The sequence below is a fragment of the Leopardus geoffroyi genome, chromosome E1 (assembly GCF_018350155.1).
Source record: "Leopardus geoffroyi isolate Oge1 chromosome E1, O.geoffroyi_Oge1_pat1.0, whole genome shotgun sequence".
NCBI classification, from domain to species: Eukaryota; Metazoa; Chordata; class Mammalia; order Carnivora; family Felidae; genus Leopardus; species Leopardus geoffroyi.
In genome coordinates this window covers 17,561,443-17,576,169 of record NC_059330.1, presented here as the reverse complement: position 1 = coordinate 17,576,169, position 14,727 = coordinate 17,561,443, and the positions used below count along the sequence as shown (strand labels likewise).

Sequence of the window (14,727 nt, the reverse complement as noted above, 5' to 3'; positions counted from 1 at the left end):
AAGAGGCATGGACTTGGAAGCTGGTCCACCTGGGTCAAATCTCGCTGTACCACTCAAGAGCTGTGTGACCCCAGGCAAGCCACTTAACATCTCTAAGCCTCAGTCTCCTCATCTGGGGATGGTAATAGCACCTATGGCTTATGAGACTGTTGGGAAAATTAATGAGTTAATGTCTATGACGAGTTCAGAATAGTGCCTGGTGTACGTAAATACTCTAAAGATGTGAACTAGAGGTGATCCTCGAACAACATGAGAGTTAAGGGTGCTGACCCCCTGTGCAGTCAAAAATCCAAGTATGACTTTTAACTCTCCCCCCCCTCCCCAACCACCACCCCAGAACTTAGCTACTAATAATCTACTGTTGACTGGAAGCCCTACCAATAACAGAAACAGTCGATGAACACATTGTCATGTGTTATGTGTAGAATATACCATATTCTTACAATAAAGTAAGCTAGAAGAGAGCAAATGTCGTTAAGGAAGTCACAAGGGAGCAAAAAGACAGGCATAGTACCATACTACAAAAAGTCCGCATATAAGTGACCTACACTGTTCAAAACCAGTTAGTCAAGGGTCAACTGTGCTAATTACTTTCACCCTTTCCATCACCTCCTCCCGATGGGTCCATAAAAAGGGTCTGTCTGACCTTTCTTGGGAATTTTACGTACTTCAGAAAAATTTAGCACCTCATTTCTCATCGGGGGTGCAGCCCAGCCACCAGCCTGCTCTAGGAGGTAGTTAGCACCACTAAGCAGACAGCTTGAGTGGGTCTGTTGCTGTGGGCAGAGCAGGGAAGGGGGAAAGAAGGAGCTGTGTGAATAGGGCACGTGGGGAACAGGGGAGCGGGGGTGAGGAGGATTGGAATAGAGAAGGGAGAGGAGGAGGAAGGGGGTCAGCCAGGTGGAAGGAAAAAGAGAAAGGAACAGCCTGGGCTGGAGAGACCCCCACTGAGCAGGCACCAGAGGAGGAAAGAGATCTAGGGCCCAGAGGGGGAAGCAGCACCCCTCTAGCCCCATGGGCCCCATCTGGGAGGTGGGGAGGGGCAGGAGCCAGTTCTAGAAGAGAGAAGCAGTAGCTGAGAGGGAGGGAGGCCCACCTTGGCGGTACATGCGCATGGCGTCAAGCAGGCGGGAGCCGCGGAGCTGGGCACGGAGCAGGGGCACGTCCAGCTGCAGGAGCCCAGCCTCGCAGTGGTCCCCCGAGGGCAGGTCCAGCTCGCTGCTGCTGCTGACCCGGCGGGAAGACGCAGAACGGGGCTCCCCAGCCCAGCCCTCTGCTACAGGCAGGAAGCAGTGCACGAAATGCAGCTTTGATTTCTTGATGGTGTCTATGAGGGCGTCCTGCCAAAGGGAAAGAGGCAGGCCTCAGTGGATTCTGATGGCCCGGCCGGGGGTCAGGAGAGCTGGGACTGGCATCAGCATCTCCGCTCCCCACGGGATGGCAGGTGTCCCACCAATGGCCAAGACATGCCCTCACTCGGCCTGCGTGGCCACTCAGGCAGCCGTACCGAAAAGAGGACTTAAAAAAGAGAGCAGTCAAGTCAGAGTGGGATGCTGAGTGGGCACCAGGTAAGTTGAGTGTGCCTAGAACGGCCAGAGAAGCCCCGAGAGGGCCCCGGAGCCTGGGCGGGCACACTCACCACCTGCAGCTTAATCTGGATGCACAGAGACTTCTTCTTGACAGCCGCCATGCCCGTGGTGAAGGTCTTCCGCATGCTGGTGGCCCGGCGCAGCGCCAGCTGCGAGCCGCCCTCTAAGCCCGCGATGGAGCCCGACAGCACCGTGGCGCTGCCTGCCCGGCCCAGAAACAGGTTGCTGATGATTTTCCTGCCGGAGGTGGAAGGGCGAAGGAGGGAAAGAAGTCTCACTGAGAGCGTAGTGGAGGCCGTTCCTTCTCCCAGTTCCTAGGACACCCCCAAAAGCCCCATATCATCGTGGCCAGTGGCCTGGGTTATCTGGCCTGGGGCTGCATGTCCCGCACCCTAGAGAGAAACTGTAGACAAATCTTCGAACAGGAAGAAGAGAAAACCACTGGGTGGAGGGGGACAGAAGCCTAGGGGTAGGCAGGCATTGAACAGAGTGGAGTGATCTGTTCTTGTCCATCACCCGGGAGGGCAGAGGTCCAGTGTGGCAGGAGAGATTAGAGCCCAGCATCCTCTGCCACGCCATAGAATCTGCATATGACATTTACTGGTTGTTATCTGAGCTCTCCCCCCCTGTCCCCCCCCACCCCCCAACTGGGCAGGGAGTTTTGTTTTATTCATTGCTATCTGCCAGGCACCCGGAAGAGTCTCAGTCAAGGAGCAGGTGCTCAATAGTTATCTGCTAAATACACAAATGAATGACAGGCCTTGTATGACTGAGGGCTTTCTAAGGCTATTTCTGCCTTCTTTTAAAATTTTTAATTTTTATGGTATTTTAAGTAATCTCTACACCCACTGTGGGGCTTGAAGTCACAACCCTGAGATCAAGAGTTACATGCTTTTGTGACCAAGCCAGGCACTCCATTTTAAAGTTTTTGTTTGTTTTGTGTGTGTGTGTGTGTGTGTGTGTGTGTGTGTGTGTGTGTGTTTACTACTCCTGCCTTCTATGAAGAACGTGGAGGTGCTATTCAGATTTCAAACTATAGGTCCCTCCAACCATGTCCATCCCACCTCTATCCAGGAGGCCACTCCCAGGCCCTCAAGACCAAGTGACCTTGGCTGTCACCTCTCAGGAAGTAGAGGCAATCAACCCTGCTGGTGAGGGGGCCTCTTAGACCAGGGAGGCCAAAACCAGCCCTGGGGACGAGACGTGGCAGAGTGAGTGGTGTCCTTACTTCTGGGAGTCCTGCAGGAGCCGGGGGGCGTTCTGGGTGGCCGGGTTCTGTTTCGTGTAGCTCAGCCAGCCAGCTACATTATACTCGACCCAGTTGGTGCCATGACTGTGGCCCAGGAGAAAATGGTGGGGTTTGCTGCTGCGCAGGAGGGGGCTCTGTCCTGAGGGTGGGAGAAGTAAGGTTCAGATCATCAGGGCACAGGCCCCAAAAAAGCCCAGGGACCCGGTGAGCCCTTCCAGACAGTACCATCTAGACCCGTATAATAGTGGGTCCTTCCGAGGGGTAGCAGAAGAGCCCTCTAGGGGTACCACCTACCTTTCTTGTCACCCTCCTGGGGGCCATAGTAGGAGAAAAGGCGCTCCAGGAGGGCATCCTCAGTGGCCCCTGGCACCAGCACCTCCTCTTCCAATAGCCATAGCAGGCCCCTTGCCTCGTCGGTGCGTGCCAGTGAGCGGACCTACGGAGAAGTGAAGAAATGCCCCCGTGTCACACGGAGCCCCTGGCCCGACCACACACTATCGACACGCCACCCATACGCACGTGCATCGCAGCTCCTGCCACTCACGGCTGACACCTTGTGGAGCAGCTGCGCAGCAAGGAGAAAGAGGGAGCCTGAGAGAGACTAGAGAGAGAAGCCCACAGCAAAACACAGTTCCTAGGAGTCGTGTCTGAAGTCACCAAAGGCTGAAGTCTTCTTGTTAACCATCCTCACCCTCCTGGAAGTGACGCTGTGTGGCCCTCACTCCCTGGGCATCACCTCCCAGGCAGACTAAACGAGATGAAGTCTGGGAGGTCCCTGGGCAGAGGGCATGGCCCGAAGGAAGCAGTCAATCAGTGATGGCTGGGGTTAACCCTGGGCGCCCTGGCAGCGGGGGGTGGGGGGACGCGGAGAGGGCTCAGAGCACTGCAGGGGGGATTCCTGCAGGGTCATAAACTTGAGCGTCCAAATTGTAAGACAGGCGACTTAACAGATGTAACAGCCAAAATGGGAGGAGTTGGGTGACTGCCTAGCAGGTGTCCCCATCTGAGGGAAATGGCTATTTCCCAATCAGCTGTAGCCAACTTCTGTCCTGGAGGAACACTGGCCTAGTGCAGATAAACCTTCCAGCTTTTCAAGAGAAGGTGGAAATACTGAATTCTGGTTTCTAACACCCTATGCAGGCCACACAAACCAGGTCTGTGGCCACACCTGGTCTGACGGTGTCTTTTCTACAGCATTTCCAAGTCTTCCTTGAGCAAGAAGACAGAACCGCCCCCACACCCCCATGCTTACCTGGCCTTTAGGGACTGGGGGACAAGAGAAGTAAGAAAAGTGCCATTTTCCCTTTCTTTGAACCCAGCTTCCTGCATCTCCTCCCCACCCCCATCCCATGGCTGCCCAAGGGAGCCTGTGTGATTCTCAGGAGGAAGCAGAATGTGGCCAAGCGCTGAAGGGCAGCTAAGGTCCCAGACTGGCTGGAGCTGCATGGCAGGACCGGGCAATGAAGGACAGTGTGCAACAGGCTCAGCACCGAGGGGTCCCTGTTCCAGAGATGCTAAGGCCCATCAGATAGGGACAGCAAAGAAGGGAACACACTGTCTGAGCCACTGCCACTGCTAAGCCGCACGGACTGACTTCCCCACACCTCCTGGGAATGGCAAAGGCTCTCACGGAGGCCGGCACAGGAACCCAGGTGCCAGGAAAAGCAAAGCCAAGCTTCCCTGGGGAGACACGGAACTTGGGCACTTTAAGGACTTGTCCCGGAGGACACTCAATCTCCCTGGGGCCCCATGCCCTTGTAGCATGGCAGGGCCTTCCCACAAGGAAGAGGGAGAGGGAGGCAGGGCTCAAAGCAGAGGAGGGGAGCCTAGCAAAAATGCCAATTCTTGAGAAAAGCCCCTATGAAACGTCCCTAACTGAAGACAATCAGCAAATGCCAAGTGTTCATCAGGCCGGCCGGTCTCCCAGGCAGCAAAGTACCCAAGATACTAGTCCAAAGTGTGACAAAGCCTGCCCCTAAGGTTGAGGGGTGAGGGCTCACATATATAGCCAGGCACAGATTCCTTGCTTGCACAGACTCCTCGCCCGTTCTGCTTGGCTGCACCAGTCTCTCGGGGACAGTGGGAGGGATGACTATGTCCTCTGGGTCCAGTCGAACCCTCACCATCGAGGAGGAGACACCAGAGTTCCTGGCTCAGCCAGTCACAGGACAGGGCCTGAGCCCGAGGTGGTTAAGGGAGGAGGTCACATCTTCCCTTGTGGCTCAGACACCTGGGGCTAAGCCTGTCACTGCACAAGGGCAGAAGGAAGTGCCACTTCCTGACCAGACCAGCTGAGCAGCAGGTTACAACAGCAAGGGCCTGACTGAGGTTGAGGAACAGACAAGGGGAGAAAAGGCCAGCCCAGGCCCTTGCTGGAGTTCCTACCAGGGACTGATGGGAGGCTTGGTCCACAGCTGCCACAGAATCATCCGTGGCTGGCTCCAAGTCGTCAAATGCCAGCTCAATGTTCTCCTAGGAAGAAAGGGAGAGAGGTCGTGAGCACAGGCCCTTTGAGGGGTGCAGCCCTCTGTGATGGCCAGGCGGGGGCGCTGGGATTGGGGCAGCTAAAATTCTTTTAACCTTCTTCAATACTGAGGTAAAGTCGCATATTCCTATTATTCGCACCAGTTGATTAGACTATGCAGAATACCCCTACTCTCGATTTCACACCATCACCCTCGAAACACTTGAAGACAGCTGTCATTTGCCTCGTATATCTTCTCTCATCCAAGGTAAATACGCTCCCCAGTTCATTCATCTCACCTCCACATGAGGTGGGATTTCTAGATCTTGTTCCATGTGGGACACCCTTTCGTGAAGGGGCCCTAGCTAATCAGCATCTTAACAGATCAGGAGACAGACAGGGAAGGCCAGGCCTGACACACGTGGAGGCAGGAATTCACGGGGCCTAGGTGGGTGCCTTGAGGGTGGGCAAAGAGGGGCTCTCAGGGACCCCGAATGCAGGCGCAGCTTCTTGGAGAGCAAACTCTCCACAGGGTAAGAATGCAGTCTGGGGCAGGACAAGACTACCACTCCAGAGAACACAGAGAGACAGAAATGACAGAGCGAAAGCGAGGAAGGGAGCCACCGGTGGGGAAGGTGGTGCCTTCTCTCTCCACAGATGCCCTCCCTGCGGGCGCCAGGGAAGTGAAGTTGGGGGCCGGGGTGGGGGTGGGGCGGGGGCAGGCAGAGGCAAGGTCAAGTGCTACCTCCTTGTATCTTTCTAACTCCTGCACAAAGGTGCGCTCGTGGAAGAGTCTCTGCAGCCGGTCCTGGGCGTAGTTGTGGCATAGCTCCTCAAAGGAGGCTCCACGGGCCGACCCACCCTGCTCAGGGTTCTGGAAGCCCGGAGTGTCCACAATCATCATGGAGCAGAGTGAGTGCTGGCTGGACTTGAGAGCCCTTCACAGGGAGAGCCTGGGTCAGAGCTGGCCAGGGCAGTACCACTCAACACGCTCCACTGGTCTGCCTATGGCGCCCAGGCAGCCATGTTCTGCCCCAAGCCAGATCTCCACCCTGCCCAGGTGCCCACGACCCTGGTGGGGAGGATGTGCCTTTTGCCGCCCGCGAGGACAATGAGCCCTCTGCTGGCGGAGAATGGCTCCACCTCAGCAATCACACCAGCACAGAGGTATCAGTCAACTCCCACCTTTGTCACGGCAGGAAGCTGGTCAGCTCCTGGGCCCTGCCTGGCACTCACCTGTTCACCAGGGAGACGAGAAGGGTGAAGAGCTCACTGTAGAGGCCAGACGCCATGCCCTCTAAGCACTCCAGTGCACTCAGTTTGGGGCCTGTGGGGCAAGAGCATCATCTCTACCTCCTGCCCCCTGGGAATCCCCACGGGGTATGCTCTCTACCCACCCCGGGTCAAGTCAGCATGGGGCCCTGGGGCTGGGCCTCTTCCTCTGATGGAAGCACCTATTCACCCCAGCAGTCTCCCCACGCCAGAGAAGACTGCAATGAGCCCCGGATGAGGCCTCCCAATCACATCTACCAGCCAAGGGTCCCATGGTACCTGTGCTGTCTCCCAGGCTGCTCTCCTCAGGGCCCTGGCGGAAGGAGGTGGAACGTTGTAGGGTTCCACCCTTGTGCTGGTGCTTGAAGATGGCTGAGGAGAGCTCCTCCAAGCTGCAGCCCAACAGGTATGCGGCCTTCTGGGCCCACTCGTGGCGGGCAAACTGCTTGCGCCCAGCTATGGGGTAGAAAAAAGGATCTGGCATCTTGGGTCTTTCTCCTTAGTCCACTTGATGACCATGGGGCCCTTTGGCTCCCATGGCCAACAACTGGGGAGTGAACATCTTCTGGAGGAAAAACCAGCCCTGATGACACCAGAAGGGCTTTAGGCAAAACAGGGACGGCCAGCAGCTGCCCGCAAGCACTTCCTGGGTCCCCTGCCCTAGTGAGAATGAGCAGGTCCTAAAAGAGGAGGTAACTCCAGGATGCTGCCGCCAGAGGGCGCCCAGGCAGCTTTGATGATCGCTTTTAGAGGACTTGGCCTCAGGGGTACCAACTTGGGGTGGGGCGGTCCGAAGAGGAGCCAACCCATCTCTAATGAGCACCAGAACCACCTGTGCCTGTGGGGGACACATCATGGGGGAGTACCAGTGCCTCCCCCTTCCAAGAATACCCTCTCCCTTACTTCCAGGCGTCTGCTGGGGGAGACCACAAACACCCACCCATGGCCCACCAGTGGGGAAGTGGAAAGAGCTGCCAGGGAAAGGGAACAGCCCACGCAGACAGTCGCGCCTCAGCCAACATGTGTCTAATCACAGCAATTAGGGAAAGCTAACAAGAAACAAGGTTTTACCTTCAGCAGCTTCTGTAAGGCAAAGGACCAGCATGCAGCATGCAAAGAAAAACAGCGTGTTAGCAAACAGTCATCAGCTGAGCCCGCCAGGCCCACGGGAAGGGACCATGGGGGGTGGGGGGTTGTGAGGATGAGCAGGCAAGAGAACATAACCACATTCAGACTCCGAGACACGCTGTCACATAGAGACCTACAAAGACACCACACACACACCCTCTGGGAAATACTGGAAGCTCTGAGGAGGTAACAGACCCTGCTGACACACACCCAGAGCTCTCCGCGTGCAGTACAGGGTTATAGGAAACCTGGGCTTGTCACCGCCTCAGAGCAAAAGAACTTCCTCAAGACACAGCCACACGCCTACCCGCCTGCCCACCTACGCAGTCTGGAGACAACTTCTTTAACTCAGAGCCTGCTTCCTCTTTGGCAGGGATGCCACCTGCTGGGATCATAAGGAACCTAACACCTGAACGCCCGTTCCTCCATGCACCCACCCGCCCACCAGTGCTTTCTCGCTCCTGCTGAGCAGCCTGGGGCTCTTCACATCCCAGAGGAACATGAAGCCAAAGTCGGAGAGGCTGTTCAGAGGCAGCATCCCTCGGAGAAAGGGGAGAAAGGGGCAAAGAGGTGCTCAGAGTGCCCAGCCGTCAAGGTAATCTCAGAAGAAGGCAGCAGAGTTCTTCCAAGCCAGACCAAGCTCTAGCCATTCACAAGCCCCAAGTTCAAGTGCGGAAGCAACAGCCCATTCGTTACCACGGTGCCTGCCGCCCCCTAGTGGCCCCCACCTGGATATGCAAGAGGAAGAGATGCCTTCTACCAAACCAGTGAAGAAAAGGGAAGACTCAGAGAAAACTGGCCTGGGAAAGCCCCACGAAGCAGGCCCACCCTACCCCATCCAAGCCCCGAGGAGGGCATCCTGAGAGGCCCCAGGATCTGGAGGCAACACAAGTAGAAGCAGCTATGCCTGGGACTCCGAGAAGCCTCACAGCCGGCAGGCACCTTCTCCCCGCTCAACCTGGGGCTTCTCCCAGGCCAGTCCCCTCCATTGTGACAGAACAAGCCCAGCCCCCAGACAGAGCCCAGGGCAAGCACCAAGATGGGACAAGGTGGCCCCTACACCCCAGGGAGGGGCCAAGGTCAGTTACCGGCTTGCTCCTCGGGGGCCTCTGTCAGGAAGGGAACAAGAAGCAGAGTTATTCCAAGGGGACTGCTCGGACTTAGGGCCCTTCTCTTTCCGCTCAGCCTCCGAATCCTGCCCCCCCCCCACCCCCCCTCTTCACAGTGCTCTGCATTACTGCCATCCAAGTCCAGGGGCAGAGATCCTTCTCTGGGCATCAGAGCCTCCTGTTCTGACGTGGGAGACTGGGAAGAGGCACACGCAACAGAGGGTGATAACAGACACATCTGTGCTGGGTGAGGACAAACCGCGAGTGGCAGGGCCTCCACAAGCTCTCCCAGGCAACAAGCCAGGCTGTTGGGACCCGTTGCAGGTTACCTTTGGTGGCGCCTGCAGCCCCCAGGTGGTAGATGGCAGCCAGGATGAGCCAGCAGGCTTTCTGTTCATCTGGGGAGATGCCCAGCACCTTCATGGCGGTCTGTAGCTTACTGAACTGCTGAGCTGCCTTCTGCTTCTCCTCAGGCTGCAGGGACAGGAGGGGACGCTGGCACTGCACCTCGGGGGTGGGGGGGGGGGCTCTGTCTCTCCCGGCATACCCCCATGCTTCTGGACCCTCGGGGAGGGCAGGGCTGGGGAGAGCTGCCCAGCTGGGGCTGGGCTCCTGCTATTCCCGTGGGGTTCTCCAGGTCACTTCCCCTACTCCCCTGCTCCCAAGGCCCAGGACTGCCAACCTAGTCCCCACAGGCCCCTCACCTTGGCCAGTGGCACAATCCCAAACACATTGTTCTCTGCCAAGTGGTTCAAGTGGAGCTCTGTCCTAGGGGTACAAATGAGGCATCAGCACAGTGCTTGGTCCCCACGCCAAGGCCATCTCCCTACCAGGGTGGAGACAGATTCAGCTTCCAGACTCTCAGTCCTGTCTGCCCGTCATGCCCTACTGTCAGGCCAGCTGCCGCCGCCTTCCCTAATTGGCCTGAAGGCCTGGTCAGAGCACCAATCTCCCTAGGACATGTCATCAGAGATGCTCTGGGGAGAGTGTCCAGACAGACCCCTGAAAGAGAGCCAGGAATCTGCCTGAAGCGCGAGTCCAGCCAGGACAGAGACCAGGCTCTCAGTTACAAGAAGAGTTAAGGAGGATAATGTCCTGGGGTTGCTTGCTCAGGCTTATCATTAATCCTTTCTTTCAAAGAACAAAGCAAGTCTGAAGGTCTAAAGGGAAAAGCCTGGTAGATGAGCCAACATGGGGGGCAGGAGGCCCAGCTTGGAGGGCACAGAAAAAGGCCTGGGCTTTCGGCTCCAGTATGAACTCAAATAACAGCTCAGCCCCACGTTAGCTGTGTGACTTATAGGCAAGTCCCTGACCACCTGCATCTTGAGGTGCTTTCCTCTGCAGACCTGGCGTAGCAGAGGTCATAGCTCGACCCTGGGAACACGGGAGCATCAATTGTGCCCCTCACACATAGCCAGGACTCTGTGCCCGGGACCCAGGAGTTCCTGTGGGGTACAGCCCATGGCTCATTCATCTCACCACCCCCAGTTACCTCAGAGCCTAACACGTAGCAAGCGTACAATAAACAAACGGTATGGGATGCAGTCAAGTGACAAGGTCCGGGAGCTCATCAGTGAGCTAGAACCCAGAGCACCTTCCCCGATTTCCTTTGTCCCATCTCACCTGAGGGTGCCATCCCCACAGGCCAGCAGGTAGTAGAAGACGTTGAAGGTGGCCTCACCGGCTGGGCGTCGGGCCACACGCAGCTTCTCCAGTAGCATCGTCTATGGCACAGCATAGAGGGTATGGGCAAGGAGGGTGGTGCCAAGTCAAGCTTCTCCACCCCACATCGGAAAGAACAAGGCCCATGGGAGCAAGCAGGTGCAGCTTACTCTCAACCAGAGGCCAGATCACCACAGGGTCAACCCTGGGGCACAAACCAAAGCCAGGGGGTAGGAGATAGGCCCAGCTCACAGAGGGGCCTTGGTGCCTTGCCCAGCCCCCAGGCACAGTCTTCTCAGGGAGCTGGGCACTTTGTGGAAAAATATTTCATTTAGCATGGAAGGGGACCAGCTTCGGCTGGAACTTACTTTATTGACAAGCAAGTCTTACTTGGGTGAAATTAGCCTGAGAGAAACCCCTGAACACAGGGCCAGGGCCCCCAGAAGTAGGGTGCAGCCAACCCCAGGGTTGGGCAGGAAGCTGAGCCAGGACCCACCCGGGGCAAGAAGCATGGGGGGGGGGGCAGAAGACACGGCGGGGGCAGAATGGTGACAGCTCGGGGCGGAGCACACCATCCCTGCTGGAGGGGATCCTGGGTAGAATCCCGGGAAAATAAGGCACAGGAGGGAGCCTGAAACCAGGCAGCCAGTTTCTTAACTACCCTGAGTGTCCTCTCACCTGGATGGAGGCTGAGGCCACCTGGCCAGCTTGGTCAAAGTCCAGGGAGAGGATCTGGGAGAAGCGAGTGGCATTGCCGTTCATGATGGTGGGGCTGTTCCCAAAGGCTTCCAAGAGGCTGTACAGAGCCTGCCACTTCTCTGCTGTAGAACAGAGGCCCAGGAGCCATCAGGAAAGCCTCCAGAGGCCCAGGAGCCATCAGGAAAGCCTCCAGAGGCCCAGGGGCCATCAGGAAAGCCTCCAGAGGCCCAGGGGCCATCAGGAAAGCCTCCAGAGGCCCAGGAGCCATCAGGAAAGCCTCCAGAGGCCCAGGGGCCATCAGGAAAGCCTCCTGCCCAGGGCCTATTCCCCCAGCGCACAAAGGCTCAGAGTTACTCAGGCCAGACTGACCAGGGACAGAGGGGGTCTGAGGGCACAGAGAAGCCAGGGAGAACAAAGCTGACGCCTACGAGGCACTTCCATCCCCAGCCCCTCTCAGTTTTTCCAGGTGGCCTGTCTCACCAGAAAACACCTTGTTCCCACTGGTGCCTGCGATGGTGGCCAGGTACTGCACCAGATGCTGGCAGCTGGTGGTCTTGCCACTGCCGCTGCTGCCCAGGAGGATGATAGACTGGTCCTGGCGGCTCATCAGCATTGCCCTGTATGCGGTCTGGGCCACGGCATAGATGTGGGGTGCCATGTCCTCCCGCCGACACCCCTTGAACATGTGCATCACCTTGGGTGGGAGGGGGAGGGCGGGAAGGGGCAGGCTCTTAGCTGGTCACACTTGGACAGTCCTCACCCCCAAGGTCCACATCTTTCTGGGCCTTTCACTGTCGGGGCGGGGGTTGTCGAGGGATTCCCAGGCTAAGGCCTTGCATAGAAATGCAGATACTAGCACAGTCCCGGCCTCTGTTAGAGGTTACGGGGAGGGCTTCATGTCCCCACCCCTTGAAACGGCTCCAAGTTCAACTGTGAGAGTGGACAAGAGCCCAGTGGGACGCCAAAGGGAAGGAGCAAAGCCAGGGAAGGTGGGGTAGGTAGTGTGTGGGTGGATCCATGGGGCAGCGTGGTCGCCTAGTGGGTGCCGCACCTTCTCAGAGTACACGGCAGGGGCCCCACGGGGGCTGAGGACGAGCAGGCTGGGGCCAGCGTACGTATGCAGCAGGCTAGCACCATAGCGCTGGCGCAGTGTGTGGAGGACGCTGGACTCATTGAGGTACACCAGCGAGGCCAAATCTTCTAGACGGTCGCAGGAGGGAGCATTAGCCTGTGTGATAGGACAGGCAGGCAGGCACTGAAGAGGCAGAATCTGTCGGCACTGCCAGTGGACAGGCCTGCCCTGCCCAGCCCACTTCCTGTGCCCTCCACCTGCAAACCTTCTCCACATCATCCTCGTCCACATCCAAGATGGCGCCATCATGGTCTAGCTTCACACGCACCTTGCCTTCTGGCAAGCTGAGCTCCTCAGATTTGAGCTGACTGCCTACAGAGCAGGGACACACAGTCAGACACAGGCCCGGGAAGCCTCTGCCACCCTCTTCAGGCCCTTTGTGGTCCTGTCTCTTCCCTACTATATCACTAGCCTCTCCTCACTCACCACCCATGCCTCACCAGACCCAGAAGGCACACCCGGCCCGGAAACCTGAGAGGCCCAGGCATCTGCACTCTGGGCCTCCCCAGACTCACCCAGAGAGAAGCCATCCTTATGGACCAGCCACACCTTCTCCGTCTCATACCAGGCCTCCTCAGCTGCAATCTGCTCTTCTGTCTTCACCTATCAGAGGAAGGGGGGGGGGGTAATAAATAGTCAGACCTTGCTCTGGAAAACAGTCGGGACAGAAGAGAAGAGACACGTGAGGGGAAGTGCTTCCAGATGAGCCACCTGGTAAGGGGGACAGTCGGGTGGCAGACACAGAACAGGGGACATTGGAAGTGTCAGAGGAAGAAGGTGGGGAAGCCAGGGGATGGGGATGGGCCTGAGGAGCCCCGAGGACAAGGACACAGAGTTAGGGACCATGCCAGCCTTGAGGGTCTGGAAGGACAGGGACACTCAGAACCCGAGCCCTGAGAAGACTAGACTGTAGGAAAGCAAACCAGCAGGTTCTGCCTTCAGCCGCCCTCTTCCCCACCTCCCCTGTAGGGTTGGTGTGCTGAGCCCACACCCCTCTCCCTGAGCCAACGCCCACTGCTACTGTGACCTCTCATGCCCAGCCTCTGTCTCGAGGTGGGAAAGGGCGCTTCCTCAAGACCCGAGAAGTGTCTACTGTGGACTTTTTACTGCAAAGTGATATACGGGTCCTAAATCCTAGTCTCGGCCTGGTCTTCCCTCCAGAGGATGCCCTGCTGGGCAAGGAGCAGTGCCCAGATGTACACGCCAGCCTTTCCGCTCCTCCTCCATGCCTCCTCAGAAGGCCAAGGCCATAAAATAGCACGGCCAGACATATGAGGGGGGCACGGAAGTGCAGCAGTGTTTTGCCAAACACAGGAAAAGACTTGTATGCCACATGGCTGGGCACTGGAACAGCTGTGAGCCACCATCAGTCTCTGAGAGTCCCCCACCCTCACAAGCCTTGAGGCCGAGGTACAGACGCTGCTCTGTGATACTGACCCCCTGTGTGAGGGATTGGAAAGGATAAGAAAACATAATACATATTTTCTTTGTCACATTTCTTGGAGCTGAACGAAAAAGAGATCTGGGTTCTACTCCCAGGTTGGATTCTGGGTTCAGATAACTCCCTCTTCCTCGCTGACTGCCCTTCCCCGTTGGAGAGAGAAGGGTACGCGTGGCCCCCAGGCTCTGGGAATCATGACCAGGGAAATCACCCTTCAAACAGGAGAACCAGTATGGGGCTGGCAACATTTTAAATTGTTAAATGAAGACATGAAAAAAAAAAAAAAAAAGGCTAGTTTTTTATATTTGAAGAAATGTAAGTTTATAAAAAAAAAAAAATCAATGTTTTCTTTTTTTCCAAATCACATGATACAGGTTAAACGTTCATCTCGACTGGACACATTCTACGGGTCAGTTGCTTAGAACCTGATGAAGAAGGGGACATCACAGGGTCCTGGCCTAGAACGAATCCTTTAGAGCTAATTCAAAGATAGGTTCCCAAATTGGCCAGCAGGTGGAGCCAAAGAATACCACATCTTCTGGCTTGGGAAGGAGGGTGGGAGGTGGGAGGGGCTCAGCCTTTCAGCTTTCTCTATCCAGAGTAAGAGGAATTAAAACACCTAGAAACCAAAACTCTTGCCAGGCCCTTGGGTTCCAGTGGTTAAAACCCAGGTGCCACAAGTCCAAACTCAAGTGGTGGCGCTCAGACTAGACACCTCCCAAGGGCCTGACACAGAACAGCCCCATTTCAAACTTCTGGCACCGCCTCCCCCAAGGATCCCCCCAGATACAGGGTGGGAGCCGGAAGGGAAAAGAGGCCTTACACTCCAGCATGAGGCCCGAGCACAGACGCCAGCCCAGGTACAGGCCAGGGGTGGAAGGCGGTCACTGGAGGAAGCGGAGGGCTCCTGAAGGGGGCAGGAGCACCCTACCTGGCTGTGGGCAGGAGAGGCGGCCTCAGGGTCCAGCTGCCAGCAGCAAGC

General features: G+C 56.9%; 1 protein-coding gene across 32 annotated transcripts in view; it reads right to left on the bottom strand.

Annotated features, from left to right (window-relative positions):
* Window positions 1–14,727, bottom strand: part of MYO18A (myosin XVIIIA) — a 102,706-nt gene that overhangs the window by 36,324 nt on the left and 51,655 nt on the right. For 13 of the 32 annotated variants that reach the window (XM_045487860.1, XM_045487865.1, XM_045487868.1 and 10 more), the window contains 19 exons: window positions 14,677–14,712; window positions 12,820–12,907; window positions 12,510–12,616; window positions 12,224–12,400; window positions 11,653–11,866; window positions 11,152–11,294; window positions 10,435–10,535; window positions 9,516–9,579; window positions 9,141–9,285; window positions 8,791–8,811; window positions 7,646–7,657; window positions 6,854–7,030; window positions 6,539–6,629; window positions 6,048–6,240; window positions 5,224–5,310; window positions 3,133–3,274; window positions 2,818–2,977; window positions 1,640–1,826; window positions 1,097–1,340 (listed from right to left, as the gene is read on the bottom strand). In XM_045487860.1, coding sequence (XP_045343816.1) covers window positions 1,097–1,340; window positions 1,640–1,826; window positions 2,818–2,977; window positions 3,133–3,274; window positions 5,224–5,310; window positions 6,048–6,240; window positions 6,539–6,629; window positions 6,854–7,030; window positions 7,646–7,657; window positions 8,791–8,811; window positions 9,141–9,285; window positions 9,516–9,579; window positions 10,435–10,535; window positions 11,152–11,294; window positions 11,653–11,866; window positions 12,224–12,400; window positions 12,510–12,616; window positions 12,820–12,907; window positions 14,677–14,712 — 2,389 coding nt within the window. The remainder of the gene's footprint in view (window positions 1–1,096; window positions 1,341–1,639; window positions 1,827–2,817; window positions 2,978–3,132; window positions 3,275–5,223; window positions 5,311–6,047; window positions 6,241–6,538; window positions 6,630–6,853; window positions 7,031–7,645; window positions 7,658–8,790; window positions 8,812–9,140; window positions 9,286–9,515; window positions 9,580–10,434; window positions 10,536–11,151; window positions 11,295–11,652; window positions 11,867–12,223; window positions 12,401–12,509; window positions 12,617–12,819; window positions 12,908–14,676; window positions 14,713–14,727) is intronic. The other 19 variants (XM_045487872.1, XM_045487856.1, XM_045487859.1 and 16 more) reach the window with 6 other exon arrangements.